The sequence below is a fragment of the Macrotis lagotis genome, chromosome 1 (assembly GCF_037893015.1).
Source record: "Macrotis lagotis isolate mMagLag1 chromosome 1, bilby.v1.9.chrom.fasta, whole genome shotgun sequence".
Taxonomy (NCBI): domain Eukaryota; kingdom Metazoa; phylum Chordata; class Mammalia; order Peramelemorphia; family Peramelidae; genus Macrotis; species Macrotis lagotis.
Window position 1 is genome coordinate 546,780,247 of NC_133658.1, and position 23,542 is coordinate 546,803,788.

At 34.5% G+C, this 23,542-nt stretch overlaps 1 protein-coding gene across 14 annotated transcripts in view; it reads right to left on the bottom strand.

The window, feature by feature from the left end:
* Positions 1 to 330: 330 nt before the first annotated feature.
* Positions 331 to 23,542, bottom strand: part of SENP7 (SUMO specific peptidase 7) — a 199,930-nt gene continuing 176,718 nt past the window's right edge. For 7 of the 14 annotated variants that reach the window (XM_074214360.1, XM_074214363.1, XM_074214364.1 and 4 more), the window contains 4 exons: positions 5,976 to 6,019; positions 5,509 to 5,577; positions 2,480 to 2,630; positions 333 to 1,177 (listed from right to left, as the gene is read on the bottom strand). In XM_074214360.1, coding sequence (XP_074070461.1) covers positions 1,040 to 1,177; positions 2,480 to 2,630; positions 5,509 to 5,577; positions 5,976 to 6,019 — 402 coding nt within the window. In that variant the 3' untranslated portion in view covers positions 333 to 1,039. Of the gene's footprint in view, positions 1,178 to 2,479; positions 2,631 to 5,508; positions 5,578 to 5,975; positions 6,020 to 23,542 lie in introns of all 14 variants that reach the window. The other 7 variants (XM_074214356.1, XM_074214355.1, XM_074214369.1 and 4 more) reach the window with 2 other exon arrangements.

A 23,542-nucleotide genomic window follows, 5' to 3' on the forward strand; every position in this document is an offset into this window, starting at 1 on the left:
ACACTTAATAATTACCTAGCTGTGTGGCCTTGGGCAAGCCACTTAAACCCCATTTGCCTTGCAAAAAAAAAAAAAAAAAAACCCTAAAAAAAAAGAATACAGAAAGTAAATGAGACCAATTTTATCTTCATAAAAATGAGTTATCTATTTCAATAATGGGATGTGTATACTCCTACAATGCATGAGGAAATACCTTTATTTTATTTTACAAAGATATCAATGAATATAATATAAAAAGTATTATTATTTTAAAACATTGTTATTTAAAAATCAAAGTATTTTTCCAATTTTAGAAAGAAAAATGAATTCACATAAAAAAACATTTTATTTCTTAAATTTCTTCCCAATTTTGTCCTAAATAAATGACTAATTCCCTAATCCTCTTAAATAATTTCAATGGAATTGGAAGGAAAAAAATCATTGCAACTTAAGCAGAGTAGAATTATCACCTAACTAGAAGATTGACAAAGTACATGATGCTTCAGTAGGATTTTAACCACCTCACATTAAGAGCTTCCTATTTTATATTACACAGAAGTAATGCCGTAAATGGCATTCAGCAATAATTATTTTAAAATACACAGTATTCATATGGCATGCTTGAGTTGCAAAGAACAGCTACAATGTGAAGTGACTTGCCAAGCATGGGTTTTGGTACCAGAGGACTAAATAGTCCTGTACCCAGAGTCTTGTACATGTTAAAACTATATAGTGGTTTATTTGGGTTTTTTTAATCATTTGTTAAAACATTCTCACAACACATGTTTATTGCATAGTCCAAGCATATTCACTGAAAAAAATATGAAATATTTATCAAATTTTAACTTGAATCTAACAAGTTTATCTACATTTTCCCTATTTCCATCCCTTTATCCCCATCTATCAGAACCAAATAAAATCAATAATTATCTTATACAATTTAAATAATTTTGAACAATTTACAAAATTAACTACAAGGTGTTTTCTTCTTTGCAGGCAGCTGATAAATAGCTTTCTAATAATTTTTTAAAACACCACTTAAATGTCCATCAATGATGAATTAACTACTATTGTCCTTCTGTTGCTGTAAATGAAGTTTCAAAATCAGCTCCCGAATATCATCCCGTTTGGCCCGTATCACCTGACGAGGAAACCACTTCTCCAAGTGCAGTGGTAATTCAAAATTAACAATGGGATCCTAATAAAGGAAAAAAAAACTGAATTACTTTAATACATTTCAAAGTTTTAAGGATTATTCAAACTAACTCAAGACAATATCATTAGATATGGGAAAAGATAGGGAATTCACTGATTTTTCCCTTTTTTTTTGCAAGGCAATGGGATTAAGTGACTTGTCCAAGGTCACACAGTTAAGTAAGTATTAAGTGTGTGGATTTGAATTGAGGTCCTCCTGACTCCAGAGCTGGTGCTCTGTCCACTGCACCACCTAACTGCCCCAAATTCACTGATATTAAGGTATTATAATTAAATATGGAACTTCACTATAACATCATCCACAGGCATTATGTATTCTGTATTCACAGACTTATAACATGATAGAGCCGGAAGAGTCCTTAAAGATTATGTAGTCTGGTTGATTCATTTTACAAATAAGTAAACTGAGGCCCAGAGAGTTGTGATTTGCTGAAGTTTATGCAGCTGTTCATCAACTGAGCAAGAAAAAGATCTTGGGTCACACAATCTGTTTGTCATTCTTTCTAAAGAATGTTGCCTCATAACTGGGACTACTAACAGATTAATAAACTGATATAATTAAATACTTTTAGTCTTCTAGTAATTAAATTCCTTTGGATAGGGTACAGACAGATTCATATTATAAAAAATTATACCATATCATGTATCATGTATAGTAATAGAAAGGAAAACCACAAAAAGAAAAATACTTAACCACCATCACAACTCCCCAATGATTTAAAATATTCATTTTACTTTAAGAAAACTGTTTCATGCTTTTAAAGAACTTTTAAGCAGATGGTTCATGACCCACTCATGTAAACATGTAAGTTTATAAGCTAACTAAATTCATGATGCTCTTGCTCAGATTCCAGAGGCCCATAGATGAAATAATGAAACCATGACATTTAACCCAAAAGGTGATTCTGAATGCCCACATTTGTAGCAGCAATAATTCCTTCTTCTTATTGTACTTTTATTACTGTCTGATTACAATATATGATTTGTGTTTCAGTGGACTGAATAAAAATGGAACTATTCTTCAAAATGAATACTAATCAGTGATTTCACCGGTCTAATGTCACTAAAGATTTTATAAGTGCATTTTATATATTAATTAATAAATTATTTCATCATCAAATTAGATAATCAATTTCAATTATAATATAATCCATATTTATATGCAATAACAGTATGAACCCCTTAGAAAAGATATTCAGAAAAAAATAACTACATATCAACTCTGAATTACCTCTACTTCTTAATCTCATAAAAGTCCAACAAACAAGGTATTAATTCCACATACCTTGAAGAAGCTTTCCACATATTGTAGTAAATATACTCCACAATCACTGCTGTTATCTTGCTTGGGAACTTTAGGGCACAAGTCAACCATACTTGTTTTGCTGAATTCACGATGTGTTTTTCGTCTAACTTCCCATTCTACTTCCAAGTACCTGGAACCAACCAACAATGAGTAGAGTAATTCAAGTAGGAATTGGTTTTGTCTCTATGCAACAGGTTCAAAGGTTAAAGAAAGAAATTTGTTGCTGAATTTTATATCTCAATAAAAATGTCTAAAGATAAACCTACAAAGTTATATTGCATCCATCTTTATACAATCAGGCTAACATATTGGGGGGTCCCTAATTAATACGAGGGGCACATGTTTGTATAATCTCCACATAAATATTAATTTACAGGTTAAGATTTTTAAAAAGCACTATGTACGTTAGCAAAATTTTAAATTAGCATAATTTAATACATTTATATTCAAACCCAAAGTTCAGGGTCCTGAGTATATCTTTATAGGTCAACAGAACAACTAACTGCATGTCCACAAATCCAGAGCAATATAGTCACAGTAAAGAAAGATAGAATTGGGGCAGCTAGGTGGTGTAGTGGATAGAGCACCGGCCCTGGAGTCAGGAGTACCTGAGTTCAAATCTGGGCTCAGACACTTAATAATTACCTAGCTGTGTGGTCTTGGGCAAGTCATTTAACCCCATTACCTTGCAAACACCTAAAAAAAAATACCAAGAAAGATGGAATCTAAAATTGTTCTTAAAAACAAACATCCAATAGCCTAAGTTTAAAAGAAAATGTTATTCTTTCACACCAAACAGATCATCTCTAATTTTAAAGTTCAAACTTTTCCTTCTTCAATTTGAGAAATACATACATTTTTTTCCCACCAGGGGCTAGATATACAGTTTAAAATCTTGAGTTCTTAAATTTCAGAATTGAAAGTTACTCCAGGGACTATCTAGTTCAACCTATTCCTGAATATCATCTACAACATCATCAAGAAGAGATCGGATAGTCTTTGCTTGAAGAAAAAAAAAATTTGACTAGGTGAGAGGAATCATTTCCTTTTTAGTCAGACCCTCCACTTTGGCATTACTGTAATTCTAGTTCTGTCCTCTAAGTGCAAGCAAAACAAGTCTGTTCCTCTTCCACAGCACAGTCCTTGAAATACTTAAAGTTGACTAGATCTTCCTTCTTCAGACTAAACATACCTAGAGTTCCTTCCAACATTCCTAAAATGTGGCACTCAGAACTGACCACAATATGCAGATGTGGCCTGAACCCAGCAAAATTCAAAAGACCTATCTCCATCTTCTTCCTGAACACCAGGTCTTTCTTAAAACAGTCAAAAACTAAAGTAGTTGTTTTGGTGTTAATAGCACAAGATGGCTTATTTTGAGCTTGTAATTGAGTAATACCCACAGTTTATTTTTTCCCAGATGAATTGATAACTATTTATAACTTCCCTGACTTGTATTCATGGCAATGATTTTCTGAACCTAGAACTAACCTTTATATTTATCCCACTGAAATTGTTTTCAGGAGGTGCTGTTCAGTGTTCTAGAATTGACAATCAAGATCTTTTGGAATCCTAAAACTGCTATCCAGTGTATTAGTTGCTCTCATCTTTATGACTCCAGAAAATTTTAGGCACATGCCATTTACATCTTTATCCAGTTGACTGATAAAAATGTTAAATAGACAAGTTCAAATGGAGATCCCTGGGAAACTACTGGAAATCTTAAAAAATTAAGGCTAATGGGAGGTGCAAGGTGTCCAGTCATTTAACCAATTCCAAATCTATTTATTATACCCTCATGTTGCACTTAATCAAAATTAAAATTTGTCAAATGATTTATTAAAATCTAGGTAAATAATATTTTCAGCATTCTCCTGACCTATTATTCTAGGAACCCTCTCATAAAAGGAAATGATTCATTTGACATGATCTATTATTGATGAAGCTATGCTTTATGATGTTCTCTTTTATAGAAATTCAACAATCATCCTTTATTAAAAACTTAAAGAATTTTTCCAGGAATACAAACTCAGGGATTTCTAGTTTGAAGATTCCACTCTCCCCCTACACATAAACACACACACACACACACACACACACACACACACACACACACACTTTATTAAAAAATCAGGACATCTGTCCTTTTAAAGGCCTACAGTTCGTCTCCTTTTATTCATTCTTTCAAAATCTTGCTACAAAGTAAAATGAAAAAACTTTTAGAAAAAAATGCAAATAATGTTAAAATTAAGAAATTATACTAATTTACATTTCAGATATTTTTAATTTGTGGATTTAAAAATTTTTTAATTTGTAGATTCCCTAATTTTTTTCTTTCTTTTCTTTTTTTTTCTTTTTTAGGTTTTTGCAAGGCAAATGGGGTTAAGTGGCTTGCCCAAGGCCACACAGCTAGGTAATTAAGTGTCTGAGACCAGATTTGAACCCAGGTACTCCTGACTCCAAGTCCGGTGCTTTATCCACTACGCCACCTAGCCGCCCCCTAATTTTTTAACTTGTGAAAAGATCTTTTTTAAAAACTGAACTTATCATAAACATTTAATAGACAAAATATTTCTTTTACTTACTAATACACTTACTATAACATTTTTGTTAAGGAAATAACTTGAGAAAATACTATATTACATAATAATGTTAAAATAGCAAACCTTACCATAATAAAATAAAATACTGACATGTCTTTCTTTTGATTTGGAGTTGCAAGTTTATCTGTCAAAAAAAAATTTTTTTAGGTTTTTTGAAAGGCAAATGGGGTTAAGTGGCTTGCCCAAGGCCACAGAGCTAGGTAATTATTAAGTGTCTGAGGTCACATTTGAACTCAGGTCCTCCTGACTCCAGGGCCGGTGCTCTATCCACTGTGCCACCTAGCTGCCTCAAAAACTCTCAATGAGAAAAGCTCCTCCACCAATGCAGATCAGCAACTGTTCTGAAACTTAATGTCCTAGGAAGTTTTAAAATAGACATATAGAAATTATAATAATATTACTCACTCTCTCAAAATCTGAACTGTATTTTGTACAGAACCAGCTTTCAAGGAGTCTAATATGAGAATACATGGTCTGTGGAAAACAAAAGAAAAATGATCAGTTATTGGCACCTACATATGCATGACACCTACAAGACTTTGTACAGACGTGGGATGACCTCCAAGACCACCCCCTTTTATTGTAGAATTTCTTTCTTCCTTTAAAGTATAATAAGTGCCTCTTTCTTCGGGTGGCCTTTCCTGATATCCCTGAGTTGTTTGTGCTGTCTCCTGATTGAATTAATTTTATATTTATTCTCTCTATATTATGTATATACTCACTGATGAACATGTAACTTTGTCCAAGTAGAATATAAACCTGAGAGTAGGGATTGCTTCACTGCTATCTCTGTATCCCCAACACCCAACAAAATGCCCAAAACTTAAAAAATGCTTGATGAATTGAATCAAGCATCTGTAGGGTATACATACCTTTTACACATTTTCTTTGATTCTGATGTATTCTTCAGGGTACCCTGAAAAAAAATTAGACATTTACTTTTTACACATTTTTCTCCAGGTAAAGCTAGTTTAGACAAATATTCCTAGTAGAAATATTAAATCTTTTATTTAAGTAAGAAGTCTAAAAGATCTCTGGTTTGAAAAGTGCTAATGGCCTGGTGATACATTATTTTTTTTTCAGATCAGTAGGATAGTAGTCATTTTTATAAAATCACCAACACCTCATGGTTAAAAGGGACTTCACAAACAACCTAATTAAATATGGCTCACAAGCAGTCCTCTGGTTTCCAATCAAAAATACAGAAAAAGGAATAACCCATTACTTATAGAGGAAACCAGTTACCCACTGTGATAAGCTCCTTATCTAATAAGATGGCTCGTTATACTTTTTGAAAACACTAATCAATAGCAAGTTTCATCTTACACTGAATCTAAGTTTGCCTATCTTTGATTTTGTAGACAATTTCTTCTAACTTCTGATACAATGCAAGTCAAGTTTAACTTCTCTTCCAAAAAATCCCTTCAAATAATTTGAAATAGAAAGCTCCCCTAGAAGTCTTATTTTCTTCAAGACTCCAGTTTCTTCAATCTATCCTCCTTTAGATGCTTTCACCTTCACAATGTTCTAAAATGTGGTGCCCAGAACTGAAAACAATACTCCAGATGTGATCTGATTAGGATAGAGCACAGCAAGATTATCATTTTCCCTTGTTTGGGACACTATATTTTTTATGAGCACAATAGCTTTTTGGCTGTCATGTTATACTGTCAATTCATAGACATGTGTGACTAAAACTCCCCTGATCTTTTTCACAATAACTATTTATCTACACACATTCTTCCACATCCTTTATGTATTTTTTATCAGAGTAGTGAAGGCCTTTATATATTTGTCCAACCAAACTTCATTTTGATGAAATTTATCATCAGAGTCATCATTTTAGTCTTTGAAATCTCATTAGGATCTCCCTCTCTTGCCCAAAATAATAAAATTTGTCTGTGCTATCCCTAATATCACAGAATTTGAAAGGAAAGAATCTTAGTAGACATTTAATCCAATGTACATACCAAAAAACTTGCTACTCTCCCATATCCCAAAGACATCATCCAGCTGAAAATGTCCAAGGAAGGGAATACATAACTCCTCAAGGCCCTCCATTCCATTTTAAAACAATTTGATTGATTGCTTCTAAGTTTTTCCAACCAACAGGCCTATTTTATCTCTTGGTACCCTAAAATTATTGTTCTAGATTCTGACTTTGAGGGTCAAACAGAGCAAATCTAACAACCCCTCTTCAGCATAACAATCCTTCAGCTCTTTCCTGACAGTTAACATTTTCACCACCAACCTTCAAATCTCTTCTCTAAGCTAAATATGCCCAATTCTTTCAACTCATTATTCTGTGACATAAAGTTGCATCCCAAAACCATCAAGGCTGCCTTCTTCTCAACAATCTGAAGCTCCTTAATATCCTTCTAAATGTCTAGAATTGACCCTGATATTTCATATGGGAACAGATAAGGACAGAGTACAATGAGAATACAACCTCCTATTCTTGGAAGTTTTATTTCTTTTCTAATTCAGTCAAAGATGGAGTTTTCTGGCTACTATATTGAACTGTTGAGACATGTCCTTTTCTTCTTTATTACATTCTCTCTCTGTGACTTCATCAGCTCCCAGGAATTTATCTCTATTTCAGCTACACACACACACACACACACACACACACACACACACACACACACACATATATAGCTTCAAATTCCTCCCTTAGTTTTAATCATCATGAATTGCCTAGTGGCCATTTCAAAGTTGATATTCCAAAAATATCTCAACATTTCCAAAACAATCTATTACCTTTCCCTACACATGGACCCTTCTAAATTTCTCTTTATGGAAGGAATCACCACTGTGTTCCAGTGTCCTGGTTCCTAACCATGGTATTATCTTCAAATCTTCACTTTCTTTCACCCCAAAATTCTATCAGTTCCTAAATTTTTCCACTTCTACCTCCATAACATCTCTCACATTTAACCCCTTTGTCTTTCCACCTCAAACCTCTCCACTGTAGTTCATCTAACATATGGCTGTCAACTTGATTTTCCTTAGTAGAAGGGAAATCAAGGACAATGAAGTTGACAGCCATATATAGGATGAACTGCAGTGGAGAGAGGCTTGAGGTAGAAAGACAAATTAGAAATGATCATATTAATTAGATATTATTAGATACAATAATATTTTGTAATAATCTAGGTGACAGGTAATAGGGGCCTGAATTAAACATGGTGAATCTCTAGGTTCCTTTTTTCCTTCTTTCTTCCTCACTGGAATTATTTTCCTCTGTATCTTTATAATTTCATTTTATGCCAGCAGTTTATTTTCACATAGCTGCCTTTTAGTCCACAGAATCCTACCTATCTTTTCCTCTAAACCCTTTCAAATGTGCTTTCCCAAAATTTGGAGGACATGTCAGATTTCCTCCCCCTTCTCAATCACAAACTCTTAAGAGGGAGTAGTTACTACCCACCAGGGTTTCTACTGCTCCCAGCACCCCTAAAGTGAGAAATGGATCCAGAACAGAATTTCTCCTTGTTGGTTTCTTAGTTGTGTAAAGGATAAAACATCACTAAGGCAAATTAAGGAGTTATTTGTTCCACTTTGTTATTAGTTCTACTGCTCTTCAGTAGATGTCCATATAATTTAAATTCACCATCACTACTATATCATGTCTCTGTAGTAGACATCAGATATATTTTCCAAATATCTCTTCTGTTTCCTCTAAAACAGGCTTTTTATTCCAGCCTCAGAAATTTAAGCAGTTTTCCAAAACTCAGAACTGAAATGAGACAAGTAATTCAGCAATTCTTTTTCAGATCCCTTGTGGTAGCACAGAAGTATTCTTGGGTTCTGTCAACACAGTGTAGTCCCAACAGGTTTCAGTATGGTTCTGGACATCAAGGTCATGTTATCCAAGAATAAGCCTACCTAACGAGGAAGAGTATGCAAAGAACCACCAAATTTTTAGAATATCTTTGAACATTAATTTAACTGGTGTTACTCTTAACTGTGAAATATTTGTACAATGATGAACAATCTGATACACTACTAGAGGAAAGAAACCACACTATTTGCAAATTCTCAATATAAAATGAAATCAGGAGACATAAAGAAATTTTAACTTTAAAATGGTATCAATAACAAATAATTGATAGAACTAGTTTCATCATGACTCTAAAAAATGTCATTGCATGGGACACGAATATTTTTATTTGCAGTGCACATGATGAATGCTACAATATCTACCACAGAAGAAAAAGTACTAGAGAAGTTGTAAAATAATTTGACAAAAGCCTATAAACCAAATGAAAGTATACACTTTTGGAGTGGAAGAGAGTTGCTTCACAGTCATAATATCCTCCCCCAAATCCAACTAATGGAATCACAGAAAGTAAGGGGGGGAAAAAGAAACAGGTAATGAGGTGCTAATATATTAAATGAAGTACAAAGACTTGACTGTTAAGACATTTTCTTCTATTAGAAAGGCACCTATCCATTGGTTGGCTAAAGAATAATTATTTCAATAAAGGTGTTTCAAAATCTCAACTGCCAACTCTGAAGACAGTAAAAGGCAGTTGAGGCAAGAAACAGCTAGGCAGAGTGTGATCCCTGCAGCGCTCCATAAGGCAGGGGAAGGAGAAAGGGCTGACTCCTCTTTCTTTTTCATCCTCTCCATTAGTCCTGGTCTTTTTCTTTGAAGATACCAGCCCAATAAGAGGTAAAAAAACTTGGAAGAAGGAAGCAACTTCAAAGAGCTTGACTTCTGGCATCAGAGAAGTCAATTATCTATTCAATTGCAAACTACTCCTGGCAGTTGAGAGAAAATTGCCTAGAGAGGAATCCCCAGAGAGCCTAACATAATGACTTCTCCATTAGAGCAAAAATCTTGCATGGGGACATCATGAAAAGAAAAAGATCAGTACAGTTATCTGAAATGTGAATTCTACTTTTTCCCTAACAGTATAATGTCTGTGCTAACAACATCATGTGTATCTGATGTATGTATATACAGAGAAGAGTGGACCACAGGTTTATCGGGGGAGGAAGACTGTTTTTTAGCTACTGTTCTTATTTTGACTTTTTAAACAAATGTTTTTGCTTTGAGCTAGTTGTTTTCTACTGTGTAACTATGAAAGTCAAGTAGACCTGTGGGGGACCAGTAAATTATTGTTTTACAATAAAGACCCGAAGAGAATCTAACCCATCCAAGAAAGAACAAGCAAGTTGAGAGGTGAATGCTCCTGGAGAGAATGCTATGTATGTCTTGAAATTTGATTGCCTCAATGCAAAGGTTATCATGAGGGAGGAGGATTAATTTATTTTTAAAATGTGAAAAATTTTCATAATAGGTAAAAAGTATTATTCAGAAATCTCATACCTATATGATACATATATGCCATGTAAATATTATATATTTATATGTTTCAAGAAGAGAGTCAGAATGAGTAGACATGGCAAGCATAGAACAACATCGCAAAAAAAAATGAAGTTGCCTATATGTTGCCTATAAATGACTAGTTCCCTAAACTGGTAGTCCTTTCAGGATCAGTAATTTACTGAGAGATCAACTGATTACATAAATGATCAATAGTAAGTGAAATTAGAAAAGAAAAGATAAAGGTCCATGTAATTACAATAGCTACAGTTCAATCTATTTAAGTAATGTATTGACTTTGAGAAATGAGAAATTAATAAAAGACATTGACTTTAGTTATCTTAGAGAATTTATCAGTTATCAGTTATCAGTTTCTAGAATGAGGAGGCCAAACAAGCATTGCCCCAAACAAAAATCCTTTAATTGCTTTTAATGCAGTAAACGGAGGCAATATCAGCACAAATATCTTTGCATACATTTATATAGGAGGATGGGGAAGATGAAGAGCAAGCAATATAGTATCACAAAATAGTAAAAAAGAACTTCCAGTTCAGATGGCAATATGTATGGTTGTCATCTCTCCCACATATATACTCCATCAAAAATCTTAAAAAAAAGATATAAGATCTGGGGTGGCTAGGTGGTGCAGTGGATAAAGCACTGGCCCTGGAGTCAGGAGTACCTGGGTTCAAATCTGGTCTCCAACACTTAATAATTACTTAGCTGTGTGGCCTTGGGCAAGCCACTTAACCCCATTTGCCTTGCAAAAACCTAAAAAAAAAGATATAAGATCAAATAATGATTGAGAAATCTAAAAAGGCACAGTAATTTTCTACATCTAACCCATGACAGTACCAAAAAGACAGCAAGATGAGTGCAGACACTGAGAAAGAGGCTTCAGTAGAAAGACTGCATGAACACAGGTAAGCAGGACCAAAGCTTTCTAGAACAGTGACTGAAAATGCAGTAGTGCTTTAACTTGGTATGATAGGGTAAGGAATTAAGGGACAGAAATCCGCTCTGACAAGGAAAATTCTAAGGAAGTTGGAAACCTGCACTGCTTTGACTAGGGACACTATGCAAGGGTCTGAAGTCCACAGTAATCAGACATTCTGGGAGCCTGGAAGCTTGTCAGATTCTGATTAGTGATGCTCTAGGAGAATCAGAAGACCCCAGTGTTCACAGAACAGACATATAAAGAGAGTGGAAGTCAGAAGCAGAAGTACTGATAATTAGGGACAACACTACATAGGGCTTTTCTATCCTAATCTAGATTGTGAATGGATCCCAGTCTAGGCCCCCCCATAGAACAACAGGGCCCCCCCCCATCTCGGCCCTGTGGCAGAGGGGAGCGCTTATGGTCATTCACAGACCAGGAGGGAGGACAGAACCTCATACACTGAGACCCTTGTGGGAGTGTCCCAAAAGCTCAGGAAGCACCCCAAAAAACAGGCTTAGGCTGGGAAAATGAACAAGCAAAGAAACAAGAGGAAGACCATTGAGAAATATTTTGCAAATGAGCCCAAGAAGGATCAAAATACTCAGTCTGAAGATGAGGAAGCACAAGCTCCTGCATCTAAAGACTCCAAGAAAAAACAGAAATTGGGCTCAGGCTATGATAGAGCTCAAAAAAGACTTTAAAAATCAAATGAGGGAGTTGGAAGAAAAATTGGGAAAAGAAAGGAGAGAGATGCAGGAAAAACAGGAAAATGAAGTCAGCAGCTTAGTCAAGGAAATCCAAAAAAATGCTGAAGAAAATAGCATGCTAAAAAACAGCTTAGGTCAAATGGATAAAACAGTTCAAAAAGTTATTAAGGAGAAGAATGCTTTAAAAAGCAAAATTGGCCAGATGGAAAAAGAGATAAGAAAACTCTCTGAGGAGAACAAATCCTTCAGACAAAGAATAGAAGTCAGGGAGATTGATGAATTTACCAGAAATCAGGAATCAATACTTCAACACCAAAAAAATGAAAAATTAGAAGAAAATGTGAAATATCTCATTGAAAAAACAACTGATATGGAAAACAGACTTAGGAAAGATAATTTAAAAAATTACTGGAATACCTGAAAGTCATGATCAGGAAAAGAGCCTTGACATCATTTTCAAAGAATTACTACAGGAAAATTGCCCTGATATTCTAGAAGCAGAGGGCAAAATAGAAATGGAGAGAATCCACTGATCCCCCAGAGAAAGAGATCCCAAAAAACCAACCCCTAGGAATATTATAGCCAAGTTCCAGAACTCCCAAGTCAAAGAGAAAATATTACAAGCAGCCAGAAGGACACAGTTCAAATATCGTGGAGCTGCAGTCAGGATCACACAGGACTTAGTAGCAGCTACATTGGAAGCTCGTAGGGCTTGGAATACAATATACCGGAAGGCAAGAGAGCTTAGAATGCAGCCAAGAATGAACTACCCAACAAGGCTGAATGTCCTCTTCCAGGGAAAAAGATGGACTTTCAATGGACCAGGGGAATTTCAAAGGTTCCTTTTGGAATGGCCAGAGCTGAACAGAAGGTTTGATCTTGAGATACAGGACTCAGGTGAAGCATGGAGATTGGAGGAGAGGGGGGAAATATGAGGGACTTAATGAGGATGAACTGCATGTATTCCTGCATAGAAAAATGACACTGATAATACTCATATGAACCTTCTCAGTTAACAGAGCAGGTAGAGGGAGCTTTTATAGTTGAAGCACAGGAGAAAGCTGAATTCGAAGATAAAATATGGTGTAAAAATGGAGTCAATAGGAAAAAAAGGGAAATGGAATGGGAGAAAGAAAAAGGAGAGGGGGAATAGTCCAAGATATTTCACATAATAAGATTTTTTTTATTACAATGAGCTATTGCAATGATATGGAAGGGGGGAGGCAAGGGGAATGAGGGAACCTTTGCTCTCATCAGAGATGGCTAGGAGAGGAAACAGCAAATATACTCAATGGGGTATAAACAACTGGAGTAAGAAGGAGGGGGGAGCAGGTTGAAGGGGTGGGGATGTGAATAAAGGAGGAAAGGATGGACCATGGGGAGAGAGTGGTCAGATATAACATTTTCTTTTTTACTTCTTGCAAGGGGCTGGGATTGGATGGCTTGCCCAGGAATATAGGGCCAGGTGGATTCTGGGCCTAAGGGGTGGTATGGGGGCTCAGGGCTTCTTGGCCCTAGGACCAGGGATCTGTCTGCTGTGCCACTCAGCAACCCTACAGCAGAGTCAGAGTGAAAGGAGAGAGAAAATATAGTACATGGTAGTGGAGAAATAAGAAAGGAGGGAGTTGCGATCAGCAATGGCAATGTTGGAAAAATATGGAAGTAACTTTTGTGATGGACTTATCATAAAGAATGTGATCCACCCACAACAGAGTTGATGGTGTTGGAACAAAGACTGAAGCACATTTTTTGTTATTATTTGGGGGAGGATGCAGGGCAAGTGGGGCTGGGTGGCCTGCCTGGGGCCACATAACAGGGTGACCTTTGGGTGTCTGAGGCCGGATTTGGACCCAAGTGCTCCTGGCTCAAGGGCCAGTGCTCTGTCTGCCACCCAGCCACCCCTACTATGATTACTATTTTATTTTATTTTATTTTGGGTCTTTTTTTTCCTTCTTTTTGGTTTTTGCAGGGCAGTGGGGATCGGGTGGCTTGCACGTCACACGGCTGGGTGATTGTTGGGTCTACGGGGCTGGATGTGGGCTCGGGTGCTCGTGGCTCCAGGGCTGGTGCTTTGTCCATTGCGCCACCTGGCCATACCTACAATTATTACTATTATTTTTTTTAATTTTAATTTTTTTTCCTCTCCCCATTACTTTTTCACCCAAGCAAGTCTATCTATATTCATGGTGGGAGGGGTATTTTGTTTACTTGTAAACAAGTATATTTTATTAATGTAAAAAAAATTTGTACAAAATGAGAATTAAAAAATAAATTAAAAAAAAAGTGCAAGGAAATGAAGTGGGAGACATCTGTACAAACACATTCGTAACACCTTAATGTGTAACAGGAAAAAGCTAGAAACTACCAATGTGGACAATGTTTGGGAAATTGCTGAATAAATTGTGGTATATCAAGATAAGGGAATATTATTATACCATAAAAATGAAAATATGAATAACACAAAGAAATGAGAAAAGACTTATGAAGAGGGACAGAGACTGAACAGAGCAGAATTAGCATAGCCATCAATATACCTAGCCATCAATAAATACTATGTAAAAATGAACAATGGTAATAATAGTAACAAAATACAAAAGTAAAAATCTTCAGAATGAGGCATGGAAAAATATAATCTATTACTATCATTTTTAAGTGAATACATTGGATTTTAAAACTAAAAAAAGTTTTGTGTATGGTCATTTTCACTGTTGTTTGTGTGTGCAAATTTTTGTTTTTGTTGAAGGATTCTAAATTCAGAAACGTAAAAATCTAAAAAAAATACATTAAAGAGAAAGAAAGTAGAAGGGGCTGCAGAAGTCAACATATTCTTTTGTAATGGTTTTGTTATGGTTAAAGTGAATTTCTTTTCTAACCAACAGCAAAGTTTTATGTTTATAGTAAAAAAAAATTCATAGACCACTATTCCTAATGAACATAAATTTGATATAAAATATCAAATGAAATATGAGCAACAATTAGCTACAGTGACACTAAAAAATTTTCATACTATTCTCAGTGTGATTTATACCAAGAACATAAAGTTGATTTAATACTGGGAAAATTATATACCTAATACACCATAATAACAAAAAAATACAAGTCACATGTTTACATCAATGTAAAGCTTTTCTCCAGCAAGAGGAATAGGAATAAAGGGAATTTTATATATTATCATTAAAAGAATCTATCTAAAACTGAGAGACAGCATTACATGTAATGGAGATAGTCTAGAGGTCTTTTGCGTAAGTTTAAGTAAAGTAAGGATCACTGTTACCACTACTATTTGATATAGAACTAGAAAACAAATTGAAATAAGCATAAACAAAGAAAACAAAATCATTTCATTTTTCAGATGATAATGAATTGTATTACATTATCAACTGAAAAATAACTCCAACAAAGCTATAGGATATAAAATAAACCCACAAAAATCATTAATCTTCTTGTAAAGTACTTACAAAAACAGGACAAATTAGGAGGAAAAAAATTTTTAAATCACTATAGATCATTAAAAAAATATGGAAGACCATCTGCCAAGACACATATAAGAATAACTGGAAAAAATTATAAAATATTCTTCATTAAAAATAAAAACATTTAAATAATTGCTCATGGTTGGACTATGCCAATATGATAAAAATGATAACACTACCTAAATTACTTTTCAGATTCAGGGTCATGCCAATTAAACTACTAAAGGTAAAGAAGGTCTATTTGTAGAACAAGAAAAAATTCATCTGGAGAAACAAAATGCTAAAAAATTCTCAAAGAAAATAAATTTTAAAAAGTAAGAAAGAAGGGCAGCTAGCAATTCCAGTCCTCAAACTATATAAAAAGCAATAATAATCAAAATTATCTGACACTGGTTTAAAAATAGAAAAATTAATCAATGGAAAAAATCAGGTGTACAAAATGCAGAAATAAGTTCTAAACAAGTGCTAAAAGTTCAAGGACGTGAACTAATGGGGTAAATTCTTCTTCAATAAAAAAAATCGCTGGAGAAGGAGCAAAGAAATGTGACCAACATGGGGTTAGATCAGGGGTGGGAAACCTCTGTCCAGGAGGCCAAATTGCTGTGACACTGCCAAGGCAAATGCAGGTGTGACTCAAAATTCAATAAATCTAGCAGCTTTTTAGGAGCAATTTAATTAAACATTTGACCAAATATAACACTTGAATGATATTGTAAATATTCAAATGGCCCTTGGCAGGAAAAAGGATCTCCACTCCAACATCTTACTCTCATGTACCACAGTGTGTTTCTGAGGGAAGTATAATTAGATGTAGAAGGTCCTGAAAAATGAAAATTTTTTTCAAGAACAAATAGGGAAAGATCAGAAAAGAATATTCCTTTTACAGGTATTTACTGGAATAGTTCTTGGCCAAGTAAGGAAGAAAGGTCATCATCACAAAACAAAAGAAAAAATTTTTGATTATATAAAACTGACGGATTTCCATAGGAAAAAAAAATGAGTGCAGTTGAAATTGAAGGGAAAAGTTTTAGTTGGGGATAAATAATATCTGTTGAAAATTTATCTTATAAATGCCTGATAACCACGATATTTAGGGAACTTTGATAACATAATTGAAATATTTTGTACCATAAAATCAACTTAGTTAAAATTAGAAGGTAGACATAAGGGAAAAAAATCTATGCAACAAGTTTGTCTGATAAAGAAGAAATTGTTTAAGTATTTAAGAACAAGAGTCATTTCCAATCAAGAAATAGACAAAGGACATGAACAGGCAATTTTCAAAAGAAAGGTAAACTATTAATAATCATATAAAAATTTCTCTAAATTACTAATAATTAGAGAAATGTGAATTAAAACAACACTGGGGATTCACTTCACAGTTATCAGATTATTACTATCACAGTTGTCACAGTTATCAGTCAAAGATGATTAAAAAAATAAAATAATAACCTGTCATTTTGTCTTATGCTATGGAACAACAAGCACATGAATGCTTTGTTGGTAGAACTGTGAATTTTTCCAACCATTTTGGAAAGTAATTTAGAACCCCAGTGATACTACTATTAGGTATCTATACCCCCAAAGAGATAAAATAAAGAGGAAAAGGATCCATAGCAGCAGTTCATTTTGAAGTTTCAAAGAACTAGGATCTAAAGGAAAATCTAGCAGTTAGGAAATAGCTGAAAAAAAATTACAGTATGTAAATCTGATTGATACCATTTTTACCATAAGAAATGATGACAGGTACAATTTAGAAGAAACCTGGGAAGATGTGTATGAATGGAGTAAGAGAAAAGTGAACAGAATCAGAGAAAAATATTTTATGCAGCAGCAGCAGCAATAAAAAGACAAATATATTTGAAAGATTTAAAAAAAAGAATTTTGATGAATGCAATAAACCAAAATTACAGAAAAACTTATGAAGAAGTATGCTACAGAGCTACTGACAGGAAGGTGATGGATTCAGGATTCAGAATGAGACACATGTTTTTGACATGGAGAATAGAGGAATTTGTTTGCTTGACTATGGGTATTTGTTTAAAAAAGACTATATGATTGTTATGTTTATGTATTTTTAATTGTTGGGGTGGTGGAGGTGAGAGAGACAGAATAAATGTTTAACTGAGAGAAAAGAAAATCAATCAGCAAACATTTATTAAGTACCTGCTATGTTCCATAAAGTTATATGCTGAGAATACAAATACAAAATCAAAACCATCTAAGGAGCATACATTCAAATGGAGATGCCAGAAAAGCAGCTGACCTCAAATACAGGACACCCATGCTGAAGACAAGAGAATTTTAAAAGTACTCCAAGACTGTTTACTAAATTATCTCAAGAAGGAAAACATTCTAAAAGAATGGGGGGGGGGATTGTAGATAGTAGAAATATCTAAGAAAGACAATGTGACTTAAGGATTAAAGGATCAGCATTGTAGTAAGAAAGTCTGGGATTCAAATCTTGTCTTTGAAACGTAGACAATATGATCCTAGTCAAATCATAACCTCTTAGGAGCTCAAGAAATATTCTTGCAATTAAAAATTAAAAGACAAGCTGCCCATCTGCACTGGTGACCAGTTTTCACACCAAGAATTTCCCAAAATAATTAAGTCAAAAGTCCAAACCAAAAAAACTTTAATCCCCAAAATGGCAATGAAGAAAACATCAATAACTACTACTGCAAATATGTACTTTTTTATCACCATAAAATTTTTAACAAAATTATAGATTCTAGAGTATCTTTAATGAAAATGACAGGCTAACTACTGGGTCTATACCCTGAAGAGATTATGAAAAAGGGTAAAAACATCACTTATACAAAAATATTCATAACTGTCCTGTTTGAGGTGGCAAAGAATTGGAAATTAAGTGAATGTCCTTCAATTGGGGAATGGCTTAACAAACTGTGGTACATGTATGTCATGGAACACTATTGTTCTATTGGAAACCAGGAGGGATAGGAATTCAGGGAAGCCTGTTAGGATTTGCATGAACTGATGCTGAGTAAGATGAGCAGAATCAGGAGAACACTGGACACCCTAACAGCAACATGGGGGTGATGATCAACCTTAATGGACTTGCTCATTCCATCAGTGCAACAATGAGGCACAATTTTGGATTATCTGTGAGTGGAGAATACCATCTGTATCCAGAGAAAGAATTGTGGAGTTTGAACAAAAACCAACCTTTAATTTAATTTTAAAAAAAGTTATCTTATGTAATTTTGCTATCTCTTATACTTTATTTTTCTTCCTTAAGGATATGATTTCTCTCTCATCACATTCAACTTAGATCAATATATACCATGGAAACAAAGTAAAGACTAACAGACTGCCTTCTGTGGGTGTGGGGGAAGGAAGCAAGATTAGGGGGAAAATTGTAAAGCTCAAAATAAATAAAATCTTTCTTTAAAAACAAGAAAAGAAAAAGAAAATGGCAGGCTATCAGAGACAATTCCTTCCAACAAAGCACATCTTCAGTCACACATGATAGCCATTTATATAAAGTACATGATTCTGCTGGGTTAATGTGTAGGCTACAAAAATTTCATTTCACTCACAATGCAATCTTAAAGGCTCTACTCCAAGAAGATGTCTCTCAAGTCTGTATTAAGATTATGGAAGATTATCTGAGAAATATAATTAGAGAGTTAACTTTGTTCAATAATTTTTTTTATCATTTCCAAGCAACACATAAAGTAAGCTATACACACAGAAGTTATATACTGCCATTTAAGTAAAGGGTAAAGTGTCACTTGGTGAGGTTCTCTAAATTCTCCTGTATGACACTGTACTGATCATATTATGCAGTATATCATTCAGTAAAACATTCCTACTAAAAATGTGGTCCAGTTAACCACACAGGAAAAAACCAAATGAATATAGAGTATGAATTCCTCCACCATTAATCAAATACTACCTATATCTTAAGACAGACAGAAATGGGCAATCAACTGAGCAAAGAACTGAACCACAGAAAAACAATGAGCTTCATCACCTGTGGAAAATTCCACAATGCTTCTCTAAGATCTTAAGATGATCACTATACAAAGCCCATCTTTTTTAACATTGATAATCTCCCCAAAAAAAGCAGCAAGAGAGTTAGATATTGATAGAGAACTAGTCCTGAAGCCACAAAGACTCGGGTTCAGATCTACATTTTGGCAGTGCAACCCTAAGTGGGTCTCTTCATCTCTTTCATTGCTCTAGGCAGCATTCCAGGACTAGAAGTTGCAGAGAAGTTACAAATCTGAACTGGTAGAGGGAGTTCCCTTCAAATGATCTTTCCCTTTCCATTTCTATCACAATGCTCCCAGAAATCCTATATGGCTGAGATATATCATCTACTATAATCAAAATACAATGGAAAGATAAACTGTGATTATAGGAAGTAACAGCACATCACTAACCACTAACAGTGGAGGTAGAAGGAAAGACAGTTCCAATGTTGTACTATTAAACATAAAATTTAAAAGGTACAGCTTCCAAAGATTGTTTATGAGGGGGGAAAGATTGTTTAGGAGGATTTATGGGAAAATATGATCAGATATTACATAAGATGTGGAAGAAGAGAGTTCTATGCTGAAAGAGAAAGTGCTCATACCAAGGAGACCATGAACAATTTAGATAATCAAATAGTATTAATTCAAAAGAGAAAAATTTAATCTTTGTTTAGTCTATAATTGCTTAACTCAATGTATTATTTCAATAAGGATGGATAATTCTGGGAAGCTGGGCAGTGTGTTGGATAGAACACCAGCCCTGGAGTCAGGAGGACTGGAGTTCATATATGGTCTCCGACACATAATAAATACTAGCTGTAAGTGACTTAATATCATTGCCTTGCAAAAAAAAATGTATAATTCTGGTGGCATATCTCATCCTGCATTATTCCTGTGCCATCTCTATATTGCCAAGGGTTTCAAAGAAAGTATCTTCTAAAACCTCAATATGAATCAAATAATATTACATATATTATGTTACCTATCTAATCCTTAAAACAATACTGTACAAAAATTCTCTATAGACTCTAATTTTTGACACTAATCTCACAGTCCAAACAAAAACGTCCTTTTTTTCTGCCATACCTTTAGCTTTTACCACCTCAATGTCTTTCCCTATGCAAATCCTCCAGAGTTTTCTCTACGTTGATGGCCTAGACTCAATCTTTACTTGACAAAATCCTATGTATCCTTCACAGCCTAACTCAAATGTTATAATCTTCATAAAGCTTTCCTTTATAATTCCAACAAGAAACTGTCTCCCAGCTTTGATGCAATCTGTTTATACTCCCTTTCAAACAGAAGATATACATTGCCTTATGATAAATAAGTTATGTATAATCAAGTCAAACACATGAATCCTATACTAAAGTGTAAGGTCCTTGAGGCCAGAAAAATATACTAACTCATTACAGTACTCTACACATAACAAATGCTCAAGCGTTTTGTGATGAATGTATGCAAATATGCTTGCTTTAGGGTAATGGCTTATGTTCCTGAAAAGTAAAAAAAATGCAAAAACTTACTCTTATTTTAAACATGCACAGAGAACTGCTATTTAAAGGAAGTCTATTACTATGAATCGTGTAAAACAAAGATTCACTTTACAACATTTTTTCAGTTAATTCAGTTTTCATATACAGGGAAATTCTCAACATTTAAACAAATTTTATTTCAAAAGTTAATATCAGTTGGTTCTTTGTAATTCTGAACATATTTTCCCCTATAAGTAATGTTATAGCTGGTTTAGAGATTTACTTTAACAAAAAAAAAGGATTATCTAACCCTCAACAATGCAGAAATACCCTTCATTTGCACAGGAATAGAAAATTATATTGTGATAAAAGAACAGTATTTTAGCTGTCATTTATAGCTAAATGGGTTTTATGAACAACTTGTCACAGAACACCAGAGCTGGAAGGAATATCAGAGTTCATTTATCCAACCCATAAATAAATACAACCTACAATATGCAGCTTTTGCTTGAAAATTTCTAGTGAAGTACCACCTCCCAAGGCAAGCATTTCACTTCTTGATAGCTCTAATGAGTTGTCCTCTGGAGTCAAAAATAACATGTCTAATGCCTCTTCCATATGATAGGCCTTCAAAGATCAGACAATAACTATTATATACTAAGTATTTTCTCCTTTAAACTAAGCATCTTCAGGTCCTTAAGTCAATACTTTTAGGGGATGTACCTAAAGTCCTTTCACCAATCTGGTCACCCCTCCTCTGGATTCTTTCTAAGTTAATGATGTCCTTTTAAAATGAGGCATTAAGAACTGTAAGTAATATTCCCAATGTGGTCTGACCTTAGTTCTATACAGTAACTCTCTCTCTCTCTCTCTCTCTCTTATCAACAAAGTTTATGATCCCATTAGGTTTTATTGGCTCCCATGGAATGATTGATTCATATGGGACTTGAAGTCATTAAAACCTTCAGGGTTTTTTTTATATAAACTTCTGTTTAGCCATGTCCCCACCTTAAATATGTAAAGTTATTTTTGAACACAAATAGAAAATTCTACATTTATTCTCATTAAATTTCACTTTAGTATATTAGGCACTACAGTATTCTGGGAATAGTAAGTCAAATTCTTTGAACACAACAGTGAGAAAAGCCATGGGGTTCCAGAGCGTAGACATGCAGGAAGAAGTAAAGAGCACCCCAATGGAACCATACTAACAGTGGAATCTATTCATCAGATATAAAAAGCACCCAAAACAGTTAAACCCATAAGGAAGAGCACAGATGTAACTCCACCATGATCAGCTGTTATCCCCATTGGAAGCAATTAACCAAGAACTATAGTAACAAGCACCAGACTCCTAATGACAGTGATTTGATTGGCTCCAGTATAAAGTAGGAATTCAATATTTATCTACAGTGCAAATGCCTATATGAAAGTTCTGTATAGACAAGTCTAGGAAATTATTTCCATAGTATCCAAGTTCCTTGATCCATTGCTTTTCCAACTTTAGTTGGTGAGTTTCCTTTTCAGGTATTGGTCCCAGAAAAATTGGTCTCAGGAAAGCAAAGTTTTTGGAAGAATGAGATTAGTTGCAAGTTTGTATTCACCATGAACAGAGTAAGTCTGAGAAATTGGCCTAAACTGGTTGAATAGTTACAGCTATCAACTGCTTTAAAAAACGGCCCTAGGGAGTGGCTAGGTGGAGTAGTGGATAGAGCACGGGCCCTGGAGTCAGGAGTACCTGAGTTCAAATCCGACCTCAGACATAATAACTACCTAGCTGTGTGGCCTTGGGCACGCCACTTAACCCCATTTGCCTTGCCAAAGAAAAGAAAAGAAAAGAAAAGAAAAGAAAAGAAAAGAAAAGAAGAAGAAAAAAACGACCCTAGAAGACAAAGCTTACAATGGTTCAGTCTAAATGAAGCAGTCATCCTTTTACTATTGCACAGGAAGAACATTCAGGAAGGGTAGAACCTTTCAATAGCATTGTTTCTATAGGAAACTGTATTCAAAGTTAGAATTTATAATTTCAGAGTAATTCAGAACAGGAATAATTTCAGAGTAATAGAGAGTAGAGCACCAATTTTCCTAAGACAAAGGTTCCTACCACCCTTCCCCTTCCAGGTTACAGCAATCAAAGAGAAGAAAGAATTCCCTCCTTCTGCCCTGGCAGTAATTACATCAACAGCCCCTTACTATGGCAGCTGATAATATTCAAATTTGAGAGAATTTTTAAAAATTCATAAATTTTAGCAGCTATCTTGATCTAGTTTGCTTAAAGGAGTATGTATACTTACAAATATATATACACACATAAATACATATGTGTGTTTGTGTGTATATACACACACAAAGACAGGTAAGGAGATATGTAAAGTGCTCAATTCTTAGAAAAAATGCTTTATACATCCAATGTACTATTTATTATTATTAAGAAGAAAAATAAGAACAAGAACAAGAAGAAAGCAAAAACTATTCCAAAGACTTAAAAGCTTCAAACTACATCAC